The sequence below is a fragment of the Heliangelus exortis genome, chromosome 5 (genome assembly GCF_036169615.1).
Source record: "Heliangelus exortis chromosome 5, bHelExo1.hap1, whole genome shotgun sequence".
NCBI lineage: Eukaryota > Metazoa > Chordata > Aves > Apodiformes > Trochilidae > Heliangelus > Heliangelus exortis.
The window spans coordinates 36804534-36823338 of NC_092426.1; the positions used below are offsets into that span (position 1 = coordinate 36804534).

An 18805-nucleotide genomic window follows, 5' to 3' on the forward strand; every position below is an offset into this window, starting at 1 on the left:
AAGAACCTTTGAGGGGAATAACCTTCTCTTTATTGAACTAGTTCCCATCCCCCATACTTCTTTTGGGAGGTTGGGAAGCTCAGAAAAGTAACTTTACATTATGTGGAAGCTACTAAAAGCAGGGGAAGCTGGCTCAGAAATGAAAGAATTAAAATCCTGTAGGTAGGTTTCAAAAAAGCCAGATTCTCTTGTGAAATGAAGCACAGTACTCTGCTCTAAATGCTAACTGTATTTATGAGGATTTGTGTGACTGTAACTTCCCATCCAATATTGCCTATTTCATTATAAGCCAGGCATGATCAGAAAAGGAGGAGGTGGCAGTGTGATGCTCCCTGCACTCAAAGTCCACTGCAGTCTTAGGCAGCCCTTCAGTAGACAGTGAAGAAGGATGCCCAGGGTCTCTGTTGCTCTCTTTCTCTGCTACAGCCCACAATATGCTCCCAGTTCTCACAGTAAAACTGATGCCTACATTAAAAAAGGCTAAAAGCCAAAAACTGTGATGGATGGGAGATTTAATATGTGTAACACAGGCTAATGTCTGGTTGGCTGTTGGGGAACCCACCAACCAGTCCTGGGAAGATAGGCATCTCCCAAGATAGGCAAATTATTTTTTTAATGCTCCAAAGATAGGCAGAATACTCAAAAGAACTGAGTATTGAGTATATACTTGAGCTTGAGTAGTAAGAACTCTTCTGCACCCAGCTCAGCTGTATTTCTAGCCACAGCTTATCTCCAAAGACACTCACTCCACTGGTGAGTGTCTGCTCTTCTTAAACAAACTGGAGATCACCAGGTTAAAAAAAAAAATTAAAAATCTTGTGTGGGTTCTTCCACCCTAGCTGAAGGTCTTGCTTTGGCCCCCCCTATCAGCCTAACTTTATTGAGACCAATACCTCAAATAATGCTACACTCTACTGGATATTTATTTCCATGAAGAGATCTCTTCCCATCTTTCCACCTTCTTTTCACTAGGTTATGCAGGCTGAGGTCTTTTAATCTCTACCATGCTCTTTCTCTGCTTTCCTTAATTTTTTTAATAAAGTATTTGAGGGTAGTGACACTGTATGCGACGTAACATTCCAGCTATTTGATGGCAAAATAGTAATTAAGTGCAAAAGTTTGTGTCTGAATCAAAGCCTGAGTGGTATGTAAACCCATTTCCCTGCATGCAGATAGAAACACTGATTGATTTTTACCCATTCCTGACCAGTGTTCTTTGAACTCTTTAAAAATATTCTTTCAAAAAAAGATCCTACAGAATTCTTAAGTAAAATTCTCGTGTGTGTTTACTCTGAAATCTAACAGTTGTGATAAACCTTCTCTTAAAATACATGTAATTTGTCTTATTTTAAAGGGTCAGATATTGCCTGGTTTCAGCTGAGGTGTAATGCACATCTCAACTGGGTACCTATGTGAGAGTGTGTAATCTATAGCTTGAAGTGTGAAGAAACTGCAGCAGTTATATGTGTGTTTCTATACATCTGTGTTATATATGTGTGTGCATTTCCTTTGGACTAATCTGGGTTACTGAGTTACTCCTTGAGTTTACATCTGCAATTTAATGAAATGGCAAATAACAAGGTATCCTTAATGAGCCATTGCCTGATTTTTCTGAGGGAAAAATATTTAAGAACACAAAAATTGGTGTCTGAAGTACACTTCTGCCCCTAGGTGGGTAAGTGGAAACACATCTACACAAACTAAAATCATGGGGGTCTTGCAAATCACTTTATAAAGGTGAGCTCAATTTCTTCCACTGTCATGGTAACTTTTGGAAAGCTGGAAATCTAGATGAATGTATTGGGGTTTTTTTTAGCAGAAAACTGTGGGTTGAGCTGCCTAATGCTCAAAACAATCAAAATGGATGTAACAGCCTCCAGCTCTCCTCAAACTCAGTTTGGCACAGATCACCCAAAATAATCACATGGTTAACAAAAGCAAGTATGAAAAACTACAGGAATAAAAGCCAAACTTCATATCCTATTGGTAGTGGATGGAAGAACTTGCAACTCATGTCATCATCTAGAACTGTGCTTGATAAGAGCTTTAAAATATTATTGAGTGAGAATGATAAAGTCAGAAATATCAAAGTTGTTGGGGCAAAAAGTGTAAGGTGTTAACTCATTGACTTAAATATTTATCTGAGTTGTCCCACACGTAACATTTTACTTTCCCTTTTATTTTTCAGCATGGACTATCCTGATAGCATTATTACCAATGGAGTATTAGTGGTAATGTATATTTCCTACAATCTTTTCCTTGTCTGCATAACAAGTCTTCATATTTTCCACTCTGGAAGCTTTGAGCTGTGTCCCATCAGCCACACTGTCCCACTGAGAAAAAGGATCTGTTGTTGGCACTATGGATCCCTCTTTTCCTATCACTGTGCCATCTGCAGCCAAGGCCTCTTGTGAAGCTGTTGCCAGCATGCATGTGCCCCCTACTTTTCTCTATAAACTTGAATTTCTTACCCATTATCTCCACGTTACACCCAGGACTATCAGGACTTAATGAAGAAAGTGATAAATACCTGAGGCCCACATCTCAGCAAACCTCTTATTTTCAATAGGTCACATCTTGTTCTCTTAACTCTCCCTCCACTTTTAAGCAGCTCATGAATTGTTCCTCTTTCAAACTTAGGAAAAATCCCTTGTCACCATTGCCCTCATGTTATCTGAAGGCCCAGTAATTAGTAATAATTTTGTTGCTCATTAAAACAACTGGAGGAGGGGGCTGAGAACAGTCTGAGTCACTTGCAATGACATTTGCACTTTTTCCCCTCTCTTGCTGCAGGCACGGGAGGTTTCCTATGTGGAGGTCAGAGTGGATACGGGGAAGCTGAAGCAGCAATCCACAAGTGAGGTTATTGCTTCATTAACCTATTGTTTTTGTGTTGTGATTCAGTTGTTGGAGCAGATGTTGAAAAATTAATAATCTGTTAGGCATGTGGCTCTGGCTGTGTCACATAATCCTTAGCTTCAGCAGGACCCACCTTGCAGAAAGATTGGATCTGTCAAAATTCAGATTAAGCTGATTTTCTGAGGCAAATTTTAGATTTATGCAAGCATAGAGCATATAGATCAAAATACAGAACTTAGGAAAAATATTCTCTTTCTTTATTGGTTGTTCATCATGAAATTTTTCAACTAAGTTGGAGCTTCTTTTAGAATTGTCTTATTGAATTAATATGTAGAAACCTTCTGTATGTTTAATGGGGATTTGAGTATGTACAGTGTTTCTGCACACTTAGGGTTCTGAAAGAGATTTTTTGGGGTTGCTGAGCAAAAATAGTAAGCTTTTAAGTTTTAATGTAAAGTTGTATCAAAGGGGTATGAACCACCACCAAATCAGGCCTTTGACTGTAAATTGTAGCTCTAGTAAACATCTAATAAATATGGCAAGACTTTTCATTAGTCTTTAAGTTAATTCAAGCAAGCAGCAGATTGTGTGCAGATAGTCCTGGGGCAAAACTCAAGAAACCTGTAGCTGTTTTGTGACAATTCATGAATGGAAAATTGATATTTAGGAAAAAAATTACATAATGGCTGAGTTGCATTATAGGAAGTTTCAGACTGAAATGTAGCATGAGGAGGAAAGTTTAGTGACCTAAAATTCTGTATCTCTTGGCCCTGCTTTTACAGAAGAGTATATGATCTTTTTTTAAACATAAAGGCTTTTCTGTATAAGGAACACAACCTTGGAGTCACTGGGTTGATTCAGTGCTGGTGACATGAGCATTCTTGGCAAGTAGTCTGCTTGATTTTTGAGTTTGAATCATTTGCTTATTGTAGCAGACACAACATATAATAAAATGTACACAAGGGACCAGCACAAGCTGACATCAAATAAATGATGCTGTCATTTAATGTGAGTAATCAAAAATGCCTTTAAACTGATAGTCCTTTAAATCTATATCTTGAGTTGGTCTATTTGTTCAGAGCCCCTACCAAGTAACATGCTAGAGGATTGAAAAAATATTAAAATATTAATATTTCTCTTTAATAATGATTTATATAGATCCAACAAGGTGGTTTATATAAGTTTTCAATATCTTTTGGCCAACCAAAGTCTATGTAATCATAGTGATGTAAGCAGAATTGGACAAAAAATGTGTGAGGCTGGGAATAATTAAAAATCTCTTTCTTCCCTGCCTCTGTATTTAGACCAGGAGCTTACATTTACAGTGAAAGGATCCCATGAAGGAAGCCAGAAGGTTTTGCTGGATTCTGAGCCCAGCCTTAAGATCCTGGTATTTCACTGTGTCATCAATGACCAGACAAGACTGGATATCATCTTACCAGAAGAGGTTTGTTCCCTTTCTGTATATTACCATTAATCTCAGTGAAATTAAAAGAAATCAACGTAAAAGGTGAACTGAACTAGTGCTTTTAGAAGAAATTCTAGAGATGAGTTTTCATGTGCTTGTCCCTACCACTTTTGACATGGTTTCAGCTGGGAGATGAAGACCAAACAGAGAGCCCTGCAGTCCTTTCATTCCCACTGAATTCATTGCCTCTGCAGAAGGAAATAATATTGGAAGAGGTGAGTGCTGTGACCCTTTTGAAGTAAATATTTTCAAAATGTGCTTAATATTATCTGTCTAGAAATAATTACCAGGTGAACAAGATAACTGTGTAAAATTGTAAAGCTATTTATAGAAAATGTTAAAAAGATTAAGATTGTCATCGTCACTTATAAGGAATGCAGGGGTTAACAAAAATTATAAGAATATGAAAATCATTGTGAACCTGCATCCTATAATTAGAATTAAGTGTTCCAAGGAACAGAAATGACTGTCACATGCACATGCATTCCAAAGTTTCTTTTTGGGTATTGGGGTAATTCCAGAATGGTTAGTAATTGAAAACCCCAAATAATCCAGAATTAGACCTTAATTCGGATTTTAGCTTGTCAAAATATTGATATTGAGAGTACTTTTGTATGTATTTTTTTTTCTTATTTTTTAATAACTAACTTGTCCAATTCTTTTTGCTTCTTTTAAGTGTGTGCACACAGTGAGCTGGTGAATATGCAAGCTCGTGGCACACTGCTCTGAGCAGACAGGCTTGTTAGGTAAGGGAGAGTTTGATTCCAGAGCAGGGAGTGAGACTGCTGCTAATTATACCAAAATAATGTCCTTAGCCATGTGAATTATCACTTCAGAACCTCCTCTCTTACCAAACCAGCGTTGCCTGAGCTGGAGGGAAAGAAATGTTTAAAATGTGTGGTGGTAATTAGCTTTATTTTCTGGATTTCTAGGGTCATTCCTTTCACTTGTGCTTGACAGCAAGAAAATGGTAAGACAGCTTCTTTTTGTCCTCTCATCCAGGATTACTGTAAACTGGTTATCTAGGTTTTTTTCTGTGATAGGTGGAGAGATGAACATGTGCTGTGTGAGTGCTTTGTCCTGTACTCACGTGGTACCCAAGGTAAGAGCAAGCCTGCTGCAGTTACAGGATCATGCAGTTCAATATGAGTTTATGAGCCTCAGTAGGTTTCTTCAGAGTAAATTAGCTTGTTTTATGACTGTTCATAGATACCAATAAAGCCTCACAATTGATAAGGTGCAATGAGGTTTTGGGATACGGCTGAAAAATTGATATGGTTCACAGTGTCTTTATCACTGGGTGATGCACAGGAGGGAATCAAGCTGGGTTTTCAGAGCAGTCTGTAAATGAAATTTAGGGCATTGGAAGAACATCTACCTGCTCAGTCTCAGCCTGTAACAAAATATGTTGAAATGTGGATCTAACAGAGACTGATTTGTAGAGAGGGCAAGAGAAATGTGAATCAACCTATAAACAAGTTGTTTGTTTACCAACAAGTTGTTGTCAACCAATCTGACCTTAGTCTGTTTCTGAAATCACACTGTGATATACCAGGTTTGCTGGAGAACAGAGATTACTAACATTAACTCCTGAAACATTCATATTTGCAAAATATTGGTGAAAACAATGTTCAGGGTAGAGTTTGCAGCCACCAGAGGGTGATGTGACTCAGGAGATTTGGTCAATCTTGACTGCTCTTCTCAGTAACAACTGTATTTGTGTTGTTGAAGGAACAGTACAGTAGCTGCATTTTCATTAGTTTTGTACCTTTTTCCCTGCAAATTTTTTTTTTGGCTTATGCTTCACATCTCTCAAGGGAGAAAATACAGTGCGACTGCCTATGTGGAAGAAATGGTGGATATTGTTAAATATTTGCAGGATGAAGCTTAAAAATGCTTCTCTAGAAATCTGTTCAATGCAGAGATGAAAGGCTGGATTTCAGGGGACAGAGGCTGAGCAGGGGGTGTTGCTGCAGGACTTGCTTTGCAGTTCAAGCTTCATCACACAGCTCGTTGGGACCCCCACTTGAAATGCTGTTAGTGAGATGTCAAAATCTGAGAACAGGTGATGGTGGGTGGCATCACTCGAGTTTTCCAGATGTCAAGGTGACAAAAAAGAATGAATACAGAAAAAATTGCTCCTGTAGTTGCCCCTCTTGATCTTTGCCTGGCTTATGTGTTTTGTCTTTGTGCCTGCCTCAGCAAGAGTTCTAAAGCATCTTGGAAACTCCTCTTCTTCCTCACTTGTAGTCCTTGCTGGCAATAGAAATGCTCCTTTTTGATCAATGTGCAGACTTGAAAACAGCTTCTTTCACAGACAGTTTTACTTGTTTTACAGTGGAGTTCACTGACTACCTGCCCTAAAGGTCTTGAAATCAGGTGTAAGTAACAGGTTTGTTGGTTTGTCTGCTTGTTTATTCCAGTTTAGGAGACCTGGATGTGCGCCTGGGGTTTAGCCTGTGCAGAGAAGAGCAGGAATTTCTGTGGAAAAGGAAGAAATACGTTGCTGCTGCCCTGAAAAAGATTCTTCATTTGGAGGAGGATCTGAAAGAACACGAGGCAAGCCAATACAGTGTCTGGTAGCAACTCCTCTCTGGAGGTCAGGGCTTGGCTTATACAAAACCACAAATTAAAAACCCAGCTTAATTAATTCTGCTGTTCTGGGGCAGGCCTGGCTACCCAGGGCAAAAGATGGGCAAGGGAAGCAGTAGCTGGTTCATGCAGCAGAGCAGGGAAAGCAGGATAAAGCCTTTATACCCCCCAGAAGTTCTCAACATCTCATCTTGAACCATTCCTGTATATCTGTGATCTTCTTGCTATTGCTCATGCATCACGGGAGGAAAATTTTCAGTGGTCAGACATGGAACAGCTGGGAGGTGCTGCCTGGGAAATAGTGTTTCTTAACTCAGGAACAGAGGCAAAGTGGTGGTCAGGGCATTCGGAACAGGATTTTGAGGAAGGGAAGCAAAAATTTTCACACAGACATCTGGATAAAAAAATACCGTGGGTATTTTTTGCAACAGAAAATGTGCATTATTGGGAAAATTGACCACTAGAATAAAAAAATCAAGCTGAAAAAGAGTGAATCTTAAAGCACTGTTGAGTTGTACAGAAGAAATAGCTGGTTAAAAGTGTAGTTTTATCATTTTAGCCCTTGCTCCTGCCTCTGTAATTCAGTTGTAAGTTTTATAAGTTTGTACACCTGGCAGGGTTGTTGAACACAGCAATAACAAGAATCCTGCTTAACTGACAAAGAAAATAAATAGTGCTGTGGATAGGGTTCTGATTTAAAAAAAAAAAAAAGGATTTCAGAGCAGAGAATAATGTAGGAAATACAGTTGTCAAGAAAGCTGGGAAGCAAATCTTCACATAGCTGTGTAAATGTTTCCTGACATACAGAAAAGTGTTTGAGGTGGAAGAATAAATGGTAAGACCAAAGCTGTTTTTTTTTAAAGATTTGATTACTCTTGTGCTCCTACTAATGTAGTTAACTTCCTGCCTACATGTTTACTGGTTGTGCTGGTTTTGGCAGGGAAAAAAAAAACTGGCTGAAAAAAGATTATCAGTAGAATTTTTTGATTTATAATGGAGAAGGTTCTAAAATGGAACCCCCCAAATATAACTTTATGAAATTATCTAATTGTAGTTAAGATAATCAGGTTTTTCCTCACTATTATCCTGAAAAATTACCTAACTTTTAATTTCTCGCTGAGTTTAAGGTAGGAATAAGACTTTTTTTTTTTTGGTGTTTTTAATTTCAAAGAATAAGATAAATACTTTCTTCAAGCTCTCTTCGTTGCCTTAAGAACAGCAGATTGCTTGATGTAATTAGAAATTAATACTTAAGAGGTATAAGTAGACATTTTCCATTTTCCATAGGGCATGTAACACATGACAAGATGGTAATGGAAGCAAAGGGTGTAATAAATCATGAAAAGATTAAGAGAAGAATAATGTCTCTTCTCTCCATGGGGTTGGGGGGAAGACCTATGATAGTTGTGTTTCAGGACACAAAGTAATTAGTGGCCTGAGGCCAGGAAGGCTTTGGTTATGGTGAGGTCTGGCTGATGAGGGGGTTCTGCACCTTCCTCCGGGACACTGCTCGTTGTTTGAGGCAGAATCACAGATCCCTCATCTGCTCCGACATGGCAAATCCTGAGTGTTCTCTGACTGCTTCTAATAATACACTTTGAGAAGGATTCCAAGGTGATGAGGTTGATTTCCAGCTGCATGTTAAGTAAACAGCCTCCCACCCACCCCATCTGAGTGCGTAGGGCATAAGCCTTGCCTCTCCCATCAGTTGGGTGGTGGCAACAGAAGCCTTTTGCAATGGCACATCCTTTTTGCACAAAGTGACATCACTCCTTGCATCAGTGCCAGTGCCCTGTTATCTGATTTTTGCAGTGAGGAGGATTCCTTGTGTCTAATCCCTGCCTGGCTGTGTTGCACAGGTGCCAGTGGTGGCCATCACGACGACCGGGGGAGGGACGAGGTCGCTGACAGCGATGTACGGCAGCCTGCTGGGTCTCCAGAAACTCAATCTCTTGGACTGCATTTCCTACATTGGTGGTTTATCGGGTACCACATGGTGAGAATGACCCAAACAAGGTTTATGTTTACATTCTCTTTGCTTAACACTGGGGGGTGTTTGTACACCTCCCTCAGCTTACGTAGCACTTGGTAAATCACAAGCGTTCCCATTTTCCCCACCATCTCCTCTGTGTCCACCCAAAGCAAAGAAACAGCACACTGAGAGATCACCTTCATCACCTTCATCACTTTCATCAGCTGCTTTTGTCTCCACATTGACATAGTCTGTGCCTGATATTTTCATCAAATGCTCTATTACCTTTTCATATTTTATCAGTTATACCTTAGACTGAATGCAACGAATTTGACTTTAGACTGGAAATTGAAGAAAGATGGGAAGAAGAATTTATGCCTGCCATTTGCTGGTTATTCTCACTTCCATTTTGGATTTAGAGTGCATCTCCCTCTGGTAAAAGATGTATTTGGGGCTAGTGGAATTAATGCTGTGAAAGACAGTCCAACAAATGATGGCAAGTCACTGACTTTGGAGAGACTGCAGCTATGGTTGCTCACTATTTAGTGCTCTCTTCTCCCAGGGAGCATATTGCAGATGATTAATTATTTAATCATGTGGGTTCCAGGTAGCTCCACTCTTCTACAATTGATTGGAAGTGAAGACAGGGTTTGGGTTTTTTTGCATTGAACTGTGTCAGGCTGTTGTGTGAGTCCAAATCTCAATGGCACGTTTCTCCTAGGATTTGCCAAAATTATTTAAATTCTCTGTATATGTTTGTGAAGATCTGAGTGTGTCTGTGTTAGGATTTTAAGGAAACTGATATGAGTGGTCACATCAGGACCTGCCCAAGACACAAGAACTGCCCAGTTCTCTTGCTGGTAGGAGCCAGTAACTGATAGTGGCAACAAATATGAGAGTAGAGAGAACTGGTTGTGACTCTTCCCTAGAATACTTCCTGCCTTCCAAGAAATGGATTTTCTGAAGACATCTGGAGTCTTAGTATTTAATAGCCTTGAGCAGATTTTTTTTCCCCCCTTAAATTTCTCAGACCATTTTTGAGCCAACATAAACTTCTGTCATCAAAACAAAGAAAGCTCAGAGGTTTTGTTTACTCTTGAGCTGAGAGTAATTTCGATGTGTTTAATTTTCAGTTGTGAACCCCATATAAATTAAGAAACAGGCAAACAGGTTGCACACATGTTCTTTGAAGCCAAATCACAGTGTGAGTTCTCTTTCATTATTTTCTTCTGACATTTCTTCAGGACAATGGGAAACTTGTATGAAGATGCTAATTGGTCCCAAAAGTATCTGGAGGATGCAATCAAGGAAGCTCGGAAGCAAGTAACCAAATCCAAGATCTGCTGTTTTTCTTTGGATTGTCTTAAGTACTATTACAATGATCTGACAGAGAGGACTAAAGAAGGACATAAAACTTCTTTCATAGACCTTTGGGGGCTTGTCATTGAATCCATGCTACATGATAAGGTATTACTCCCTTTTTCCAGAAACCTGATGAACTTCTATAGCTATAAAGAAGAAAATAAATCCTGGGATGCCATTCAGTACTACTAACACAAATAATTAGTGGTTGATTAAATCCTGTATATTCAGATCCATTAGTAAAACACTACTCTTGCTTTAAAGAGAGGCTGACCTTGAACTGAAGGAGCCACAGCATTGCAGGCAATGTTCATTCTTCTTAAAGAAAAATCCTGAGCAAAAAATATTGTGAAATATAAAGTAGTTACTTTAGACTTGAAATATTCTGTCTAGAAGAGGCACTTAAAAATTTGTAGTCATTTATTTCACTAGCATAAATGATTATGGTGACTTAGTTATAGACAGCATGGAGATGATTCAAATAACAGGAAAGACCATTCTCTAAATATGCTACCAAGTTTAAAGAAATAGTAATTGAAATGTTGGTACTTTGAAAGTAGTATTGTTTATGTTCTTATTTATGTTTATACAGTAAAGTTTTAAGCTACCATGTGCAATAGAATACATTCTTGCATATATATATACTTGGAAAATATGATATATTAATAATATGATAAATATGATAAAATCTGTCCTTGAGATACATCCAAGGAAAGCAACTTATCTTTATTTTAGCCACATAATTCTCCCTAGGAATATTATTTTTTTTTCTTTCCTTGATGAATCTATATTCTCTTCATATCTCTCTTCATATCTGAAAATCTGAGAACCCATATAGGGTGTAGCTGCTTCATGTGGGATATTACCAAGTTTGGAATACCCTATGGCATATACCTTTGCCCAGTCCAGTGAGCAGAGGATGGGAAGGAGAACCTGGATAAAGCTCCTAATTCACTCTATATTATTTATTTTTCACTTCCATTAACCTTTTTTTAAATCAAAACCAGAAAGATGAGCATAGACTGACAGACCAGCGCCAGGCTGTGGAAAATGGTCAGAATCCATTGCCCATCTATGTGGCCATCAACCTCAAGTCCAACTATAGTGCTCAGGCATTCAGAGGTAATGGTTATGATCTAGATTTCTAAACCAACTTTATAATTTAAGTCATTTGAACTAATACAAAAAACAGGGAATCAGCTTTAATAATACAATAGCCCTTCATTGTAATAGCAAAAAACCCCCCACCTTTTGAAATTTCACGTGATAGTGACTAACGCTTAAAAAAAAAATAAAAAATCCAAGCATATTTCATTTTTAGAATTTGAGTAGTATATGTTGCCAGAAGAAAAAAATATATTTATACCACTGAACATGCCAAACATACAATTGATCCTCATCACAAAAACTGTAGCAAATGATCGTTCTGTATGATCTTATTTTAAACAGTTAAAGGGAGAACTTCGGATTTTTTGGTCCAGTGGCAGGAAAATCACTATTATTTTCTCACAGTGTTTGTTTGCTGTGAGCAGCTGAGTACATGACACCAGGCTCTTTGCCACTGGTGCCCTTAAGAGGGAACCTGAGCAACACATACTTTTGGGTAAAATTATCTGCACAGAATGCTTCTGCTTTTATTCAGACCAGGGCATTTCCACTGGAAATTGCTGTGTTAAAGGATGTGTGTTCTCCCGGGGCAGTGGTGCCATGAACTAGATGGTGTCTTCCTCGTGATTTGGTCCTGCTCTCTAATACTCCTCTGTTTAGCAGCAGTTAAGACATTTTTGCCTTCTCCTGACCTGTCTGCTCTCACCACAGAGTGGGTGGAGTTCACTCCCTACGAAGTCAGTCTCCCGAAATACGGAGCGTCTATTCGGGCGGAATGTTTTGGGAGTGAATTCTTTATGGGAAGGCTGGTGAAGAGGCTCTCAGAGACTCGGATCTGCTACATGCAAGGTGATTATTGCCTGGAGGGGAAGGTTACCTACCCGAGAGGCAGCTGGCACCAGTGAGCACACAGTCTGTGGTGGACAGCCTTGGGTAGACACCAGCAAACAGGTCGGACAAGTGTGGGTTTGCATTAGCAAGGAAATATTTGGGGAGTATGCCCACAAAGATAGCATTCCAAAGCAGAAAGGAAGTATCCAAGGGCAAGGGCAGAAGGTATGTATCAATTAAAATTCTTCCAGGACTGCTCCATCACTCAGTTTCTATTCCCTCTTTCACATTTCAGGCATGTGGAGTAGTATATTTTCCATAGATGCGATGTATGTTTGGAATCTGGCTACTGATTCAGAGGACTTCTGGTTTAGATGGACCAGAGACAGAGTAAAAGATATTGGTGAGATGTCTGTTTTGTTTTTACCACCAGTGTACATTGCTTATATTCTGTTCAGAGATCTAATGCCTAAAGAAAGAGCTGCTGTTGAGGTCACTGAGAGAGAAGCACAGCAGATATGTGACCTAGGAAACTTTTCTGCTTGATTTAGAGGGACTAAACTGTGCTTCTTTGGCAAAGCTTTGGTCAAGATGTGCCACATCCAGACACTGAAAGCAGTCTTCAGCAGACATGTAAAAATATTGTATTAAGAACAAATCTTAAGATTGTTAAGTTAGGATATGGTCCTGCTTGGACAATAATACTGTCAGTGGAGGGAACACCTCTTGCAGGTCTTGTCTGACTTCTCCACTAAAATGCCCATGGAGAAAGTTTGTTCTTGCTGTTAATTGCACAGGGAAGCTGTGCTGACTTTTTGTTCCCATGCTTCCTGAGAGAGTCCTGTTAAAAGGCTTGTGTTCCCTTTCTGTATGATTTGGGACTCAGCTGTCCCCTGCACCACACAGGGCACCACTCAAGGAAGCCAAGGGTGGGAGTTGGTCCTCACTGCCTGCAGGTTGCTGTCATTTATCATTTATAATTTGATTTGGTGGCACAGATCTTAAGGGATCAGGACTATGTTCGATTTACCATCGGGGTGGAACAGGGTGACAACTCTGCTTAGGAGTTATTCCATTTAAAGAAAAAAAAAAATTGATCGTTTTGTAAAGCTCTCCTAAACTCCAAACTTCTTCTTTCCTTCTCACAGCTGAAGAACCCTTTCTGTCCATGAATCCCTATGAGGTAGACACCTGTCTCTTCACTCCCTCCAGTGTCTTCTCCTCTGTTCTGAGAGATGTCCTCACGGGGCGCCCGACCATTGCTCAGTATCCCAATTTTATCAGAGGCTTCCAGATGCACAGCAAATACTTGGAGAGTGGAGGATTTTCTACCTGGAAAGGCACAGTAACACAGAATGGTTTTCAGTAACATTTTGAGGAGGTTTAGGCTTAGGAAACTATTTAGGATTTCCAGTAAAGAAGAAGAGACGTGACTAATTTTGTCTGAAATTCTCCTTCTCCTTTCCCCAAATAGAAGATTTGGAAGCCAGATTTGAAATGCTTTGTTTGTTTGGGGGTTTTTTCTTTTTTTTTTTTTCCTCTTCTTTTTTCCCTTTTTTTTTTTTTTTCTTCTTCTTTTTTCCTTTTTTCTTTTTTATTTTTTCTTCTTTTTTTCTTCTTTTTTCTTCTTCCCTTTATTTCCTTCTTTTCTTCTTTTTTCTTTTTTCTCTTTCTTTCTTTTTTCTTTTTTCCCTTTTCTTTTTTCTTCTTTTTTTCTCCTTTTTTCTTTTTTCTTTTTCCTTTTTTTCTTTTTTCCTTTTTTTTCCTTTTTTCTTTTTTTTCTCCTTTTTTTCTCCTTTTTTTCTCCTTTTTTTCTCCTTTTTTCCTCCTTTTTCCTCCTTTTTCTCCTTTTTCTCCTTTTTCTCCTTTTTCTCCTTTTTCTCCTTTTTCTCCTTTTTCTCCTTTTTCTCCTTTTTCTCCTTTTTCTCCTTTTTCTCCTTTTTCTCCTTTTTCTCCTTTTTCTCCTTTTTCTCCTTTTTCTCCTTTTTCTTCTTTTTCCTTCTTTTTCCTTTTTTACTTCTTTCTCTCTTTCTATTTTTCTTTTTGTTTTCTTTTTCATCTTTTCCTTTTTTTTCCTTTTTGTTTTTCTTCTTTTTTTTTCTTTTAAAATTTTTTCTATGTTTTCTTTTTTTTTTCTTTTTTTTTTTTTTTTTTTTTTTTTTTTGTGTGTGGGGTGGAGGTGGGGTCTGAGCAGTGAAATTAAATTTTGTTGTGTTCCAGTGGGCAAGGTGAGCTCAGCCTGAGGAGGCAAGAGAAATCTCCCCTTTAGGCCCAAAGCTGCTTGAGCTGTACAGGAATGAAAGAAGGGAAAAGCTGTAGTGTGCCATTTGCTTCTGGAAATCAGTGGTGTAAATCTCCATTCTTCCCTCTCAACTTTCTGCAGAGGAGCAGCCAATCTTGTTTTGTTTTTTTTTAATTTGTATTTCAGACACAGTGATAGACTCCTTCCCAAATAAACTGATGGAAACAGCAGATGATGACCTCTCCCTGGTTGATACTGGGTTTTTCATCAACACCAGCTACCCACCACTTCTGAGGTCTCAGAGGGAGGTGGATGTCATCCTGCATTTAAATTACAGTGGAGGGTCCCAGACACTGGTAAGAAAAGGCAAAGCAGAGATTTTTTTTCCTTCATTTTTTTCCTTTTTTCCTTTTATTTTCATGAAGGAAAGTGCTCTCTAGCACTTCCTAGTTAAACCAGCTAACTTTCCAATACTGTTAAGGGAAAATCTAACTTATAAATGATATAATAATAAATTATTAGGTGATTTATTTCTCAGTAATTAAGAAGAATATTAGCAGACAGTGCTGGATATAGGTATTTTAAATCATCCAGGTCTTCACTGCAGTGGGTTTTGAAGAGGTGACTGAGGAAAGTTCTGGAGCTGCTCTGATACTGTGCTTGGTTATTCTTGAACTGAACAAGCTTCAGAGGCAATTGAAGTCCTGAGAGTATTTTAACAGATTTAGTGGGAAAACCTGGGTGTCCCTGGGCCTGTTTATTTCATATTAGACTTAGGGAAGTGCACTCTCTGATGCCAGACTTATTTAATAATGAAAAATAATAAATCTAGTCTTTCATACATAATGATGATAATATAAAAACAAACATGGGTTTATGGTACCTATAGTTGTTAGAGGTGTTTGTTTGGTTGGTTTGCTTTTGTTTTTTCTATATGAGATGTGTTAATAACTGTTAATAGGGAGTCACTCTCAAACCAATCCCAAACTATGCAGAGGACAGAAAAACTGGGGAAGTGGGAAATAACGAAGAAGCCAAGACAATGACACTGAACAGTCTGGGCCAATCTCTTCTTTCTCCATTCTTGCTGTTTCTATGCCTTTCCCCTCTGAATTTTTTTCATTGGAAATGTAAAATTGGTGCTCTGGATTTTGGCTCCATTTGCAAGCTGAAAGAAAGTGGCTGTTTTCTAGTTTTACCTAAAGCAAGGCAGAATATAAGATAAACAGCAATGTTTGGTATGGTTATGGCTGTTTCTGTATGAAATCTGATGTCCTCTTAGAGGGAGAGCCAAGCTGTAGAATAATATAGCATGTTAGCTGCTGAAGTTTAAAATTATCCATTTATCTGCATCTTTTTTGAGCTCTGATTCTTTGTATTAATCTTATTTTTATTCTTTCATCCAGCCTCTGGATCAGATTGCAAAATACATCTCAGGGCAAGGAATCCCCTTTCCCAAAATTGAGATAAGTGAGGAAGACAGGGAAAATTTGAAGGAGTGCTATGTGTTTGAGGATGCTGACAATCCACAGACTCCAACAGTGCTCTTTTTCCCCCTGGTAAACGACACCTTCAAGAAATACAAAGCTCCTGGTGAGTCCTCTGTGGCTGGTAGCCTTAATAAAAAGTCACTTGCCTAGTGTGTCCTCCCCATTTCATACCTAAGCTGTTAGCTCTGACCTTCTTTCCAATGTTTTTAGTCTCATCACTGTCCAAAATATGGTCTGTGTCAGTATGTGTGAACTGTGAGAATTCAAGAAGCTTTGGTAATATATTTAATATTAAAATGAGCATTTAACCCATAGGATTTACTAGAGATAATATGAAGTTAAAACTCCCAGATTGCATGTAGAGAGGGTGGCATTTCCTCAGCACAAGCTGTTATGCTCTATAAATACACATTTGTTAGGCACCCCTGCTGGCAAACAAAGATGGAAATAAAAAGTTCTGGAGGTTTTGGTGGTAGCCCATTCATCTGGGGTTTGTTTACATGGTTAAAAGGAGTCTCCCAGGTTGAGGACTGAGTAGATAGAGACCTTGGGGTTTGGTATCTTCTCTCTGAGTGCTGTAATTTCCCCTGAGCTTTCAATGGGAGGGCTGTTGTTTCACCCAATACAAGAGTGTTCTGGTTTCCTTTTCCTTGCACTTTTGTAGTGTGGATAAAAAGGACTTGATGTTGTCCAACAAGAGCTGCTGATAGTCCATGTTGTTCTCATTCCCAGCTGCTTGGGTTTGTATCCTTTTTGGATGGAGGCTTGATCCAGAATACTGTGCTACTGGAGTACTTGAAAGTTCCTCTGAGAAATCACATATTTCCCTCCAAATCCCCCTTTTCTACTTATAATTACTGAGATGAGCCACATATCACAGTAAAACCCAATTGGTGTCTCCTTGTGGTTTGTCCCTCAGGTGTGGAAAGGACTCCTGAAGAGATGGCTGAAGGCAAAGTTGATGTCTCCAGTATCCTCTCCCCATTTACAACGAGGGAGGTTTGTTTCAGTGAAGAGAATTTTGACAAGCTGGTGAAACTCACTGATTACAATGTCCTGAATAATGAGAAGCTGATAATTGAGGCCTTACGCTTGGCAGTGGCACGGAGGAAGCAGAGGAACCATCAGTCAGCACCTCCCACCTTTAACCTTCCCCGTGGTATTTTTTGAGTTGTCTGTTACCTGGTGTGATTTGATGGTGATTTGATCAAGGTGGTTGATGCTTGGCAGTGTCCCTTGGTATTTATGCCTTACAGTGTAAACTGCATCATCCTGAGAGCATGCTGGACTCCAATTAATCTTATTTAAGTGACCATTCAGACAAATATACTGGAATTTACCTGTGGTTTAATCCAAAACAAACTTCAAAGCAGCAAATTTGTGTTTAGTTTTGTTACTTTATGATTTGATACCTGTATTCTGTATAAATTAATTTAGTGTTGTGGAAGATATTAATGAAACATTGTCACACATTAAAATGTGAATCAAACCTGCATTTATATGTTTCTTTCCTGTCTGGCTGAGCAGCAAGCTCTTGAACTGGAATTTTTCTGGTAAATAGCTAATTCATTGTGTTGGTCTTGCCTGTCTTAATTACTAAGGGTGGCAGCTGGTCACAAGTGGAGTCTCCCAGGGTTTGATATTGGGCCTGATGCTGTTTAACATCTTCATAAGTGACCTGGATCTTGAGATCAAGAACACCCTGATGAAGTTCACTGATGAAACCAAGATGGGGGGAAAGGTTGACACCCCAGAAGGGAAAGCCACCCTCCAGGATGACTTAGACTGGAGGAGTGGCCAGTCAGAAACTTTATGAAAACCAGTGTGGACAAGTGTATGTCTTGGAACACATAACAGGAGTGCACTTCAGATCCACTTTGCTAGAGAGCAGCTTTGTGCAAAGAGGCCTGGGGGTTCTTGGTGGACAACAGGCCCGAGGTGAGCAAACAGTGTGCTGCAGCAGCAAAGAAAGCCAACAGGATGCATTAACAAGGGCATCACCAGCAGAGACAAAGAAGTCATCATCCCACTCTGCTCTGTGCTTGTCAGACCTGGAGTATTGTGTTCAGTTTTGGTCCCTGCTGTACAAGAAGGATGTGGACAGGCTGGAGAGGGTCCAGAGAAAGGCTATGAGGTTGATCAGAGGACTGGAGCAGCTGCCACACGAGGAGAAGCTGAGAAAACTGGGTTTATTCAGCCTTGAGAAGAGAAGGCTTAGGGGAGACCTTATTACAGTGTTCCAGTACTTAAAGGAGGCTACAAGGAAGATGGAGACTCCCTATTTACAAAGAGTCATGGACAAGACAAGGGGCAATGGGCACAAACTGCTCCTGGAGAGATTCCAATTGGGCACGCAGGAAAATTTTTCACTGTGAGGACAGCCAGACATTGGAATGGTCTCCCAGAAGAAGTAGTGGATTTCCCCATTTTGGAAAGTTTTAAGTCTCAGCTCGACAGGGTGCTGAGACATCTTATATTGCCAATAACATTAGAAGTGTTGGACCTGATGATCCTTGAGGTCCCTTCCAACCTGACATTCTGTGATTCTGTTGGCCCACTGAAGGCTGTAACCTCTGATTTGATTATCTGTCCATTATTTACTTAGTGGGTTTTCTTCACTGATCTTTGAAAATAATTTTTTAAAGTCACTGTCAGTGTTGTAAAAATCTATACAGTTTTCACCATCAATAAAAAAATACCCCTAAGTTAGCTCATCTTTGTTTCAGTGTCAAATGAATCCTCTGAACTGCACAAGAACACCTGGGTTAAGCATAAGTAGTAGCCCTGTTGCCTAATTTTCCTGTACTTTCCTCTTGGAGATGCTCCTGACTGTCATGTGTTGCTCATCTTCACCTGCCTTGACTGTTCCTGAAGGGATTACT

The 18805-nt window shown here is 39.3% G+C and overlaps 1 protein-coding gene across 1 annotated transcript in view; it reads left to right on the forward strand.

Annotated features, from left to right (window-relative positions):
* Positions 1-17416, forward strand: part of LOC139796529 (cytosolic phospholipase A2 epsilon-like) — a 35171-nt gene extending 17755 nt beyond the window's left edge. Inside the window, exons 7-21 of the mRNA XM_071744685.1 lie at positions 2189-2231; positions 2794-2857; positions 4164-4306; positions 4453-4542; positions 5260-5297; positions 6751-6886; positions 8779-8915; positions 10136-10358; positions 11261-11375; positions 12072-12209; positions 12487-12594; positions 13340-13531; positions 14620-14789; positions 15840-16026; positions 16843-17416. Coding sequence (XP_071600786.1) covers positions 2189-2231; positions 2794-2857; positions 4164-4306; positions 4453-4542; positions 5260-5297; positions 6751-6886; positions 8779-8915; positions 10136-10358; positions 11261-11375; positions 12072-12209; positions 12487-12594; positions 13340-13531; positions 14620-14789; positions 15840-16026; positions 16843-17093 — 2035 coding nt within the window. The 3' untranslated portion in view covers positions 17094-17416. The remainder of the gene's footprint in view (positions 1-2188; positions 2232-2793; positions 2858-4163; positions 4307-4452; positions 4543-5259; positions 5298-6750; positions 6887-8778; positions 8916-10135; positions 10359-11260; positions 11376-12071; positions 12210-12486; positions 12595-13339; positions 13532-14619; positions 14790-15839; positions 16027-16842) is intronic.
* Positions 17417-18805: the final 1389 nt, after the last annotated feature.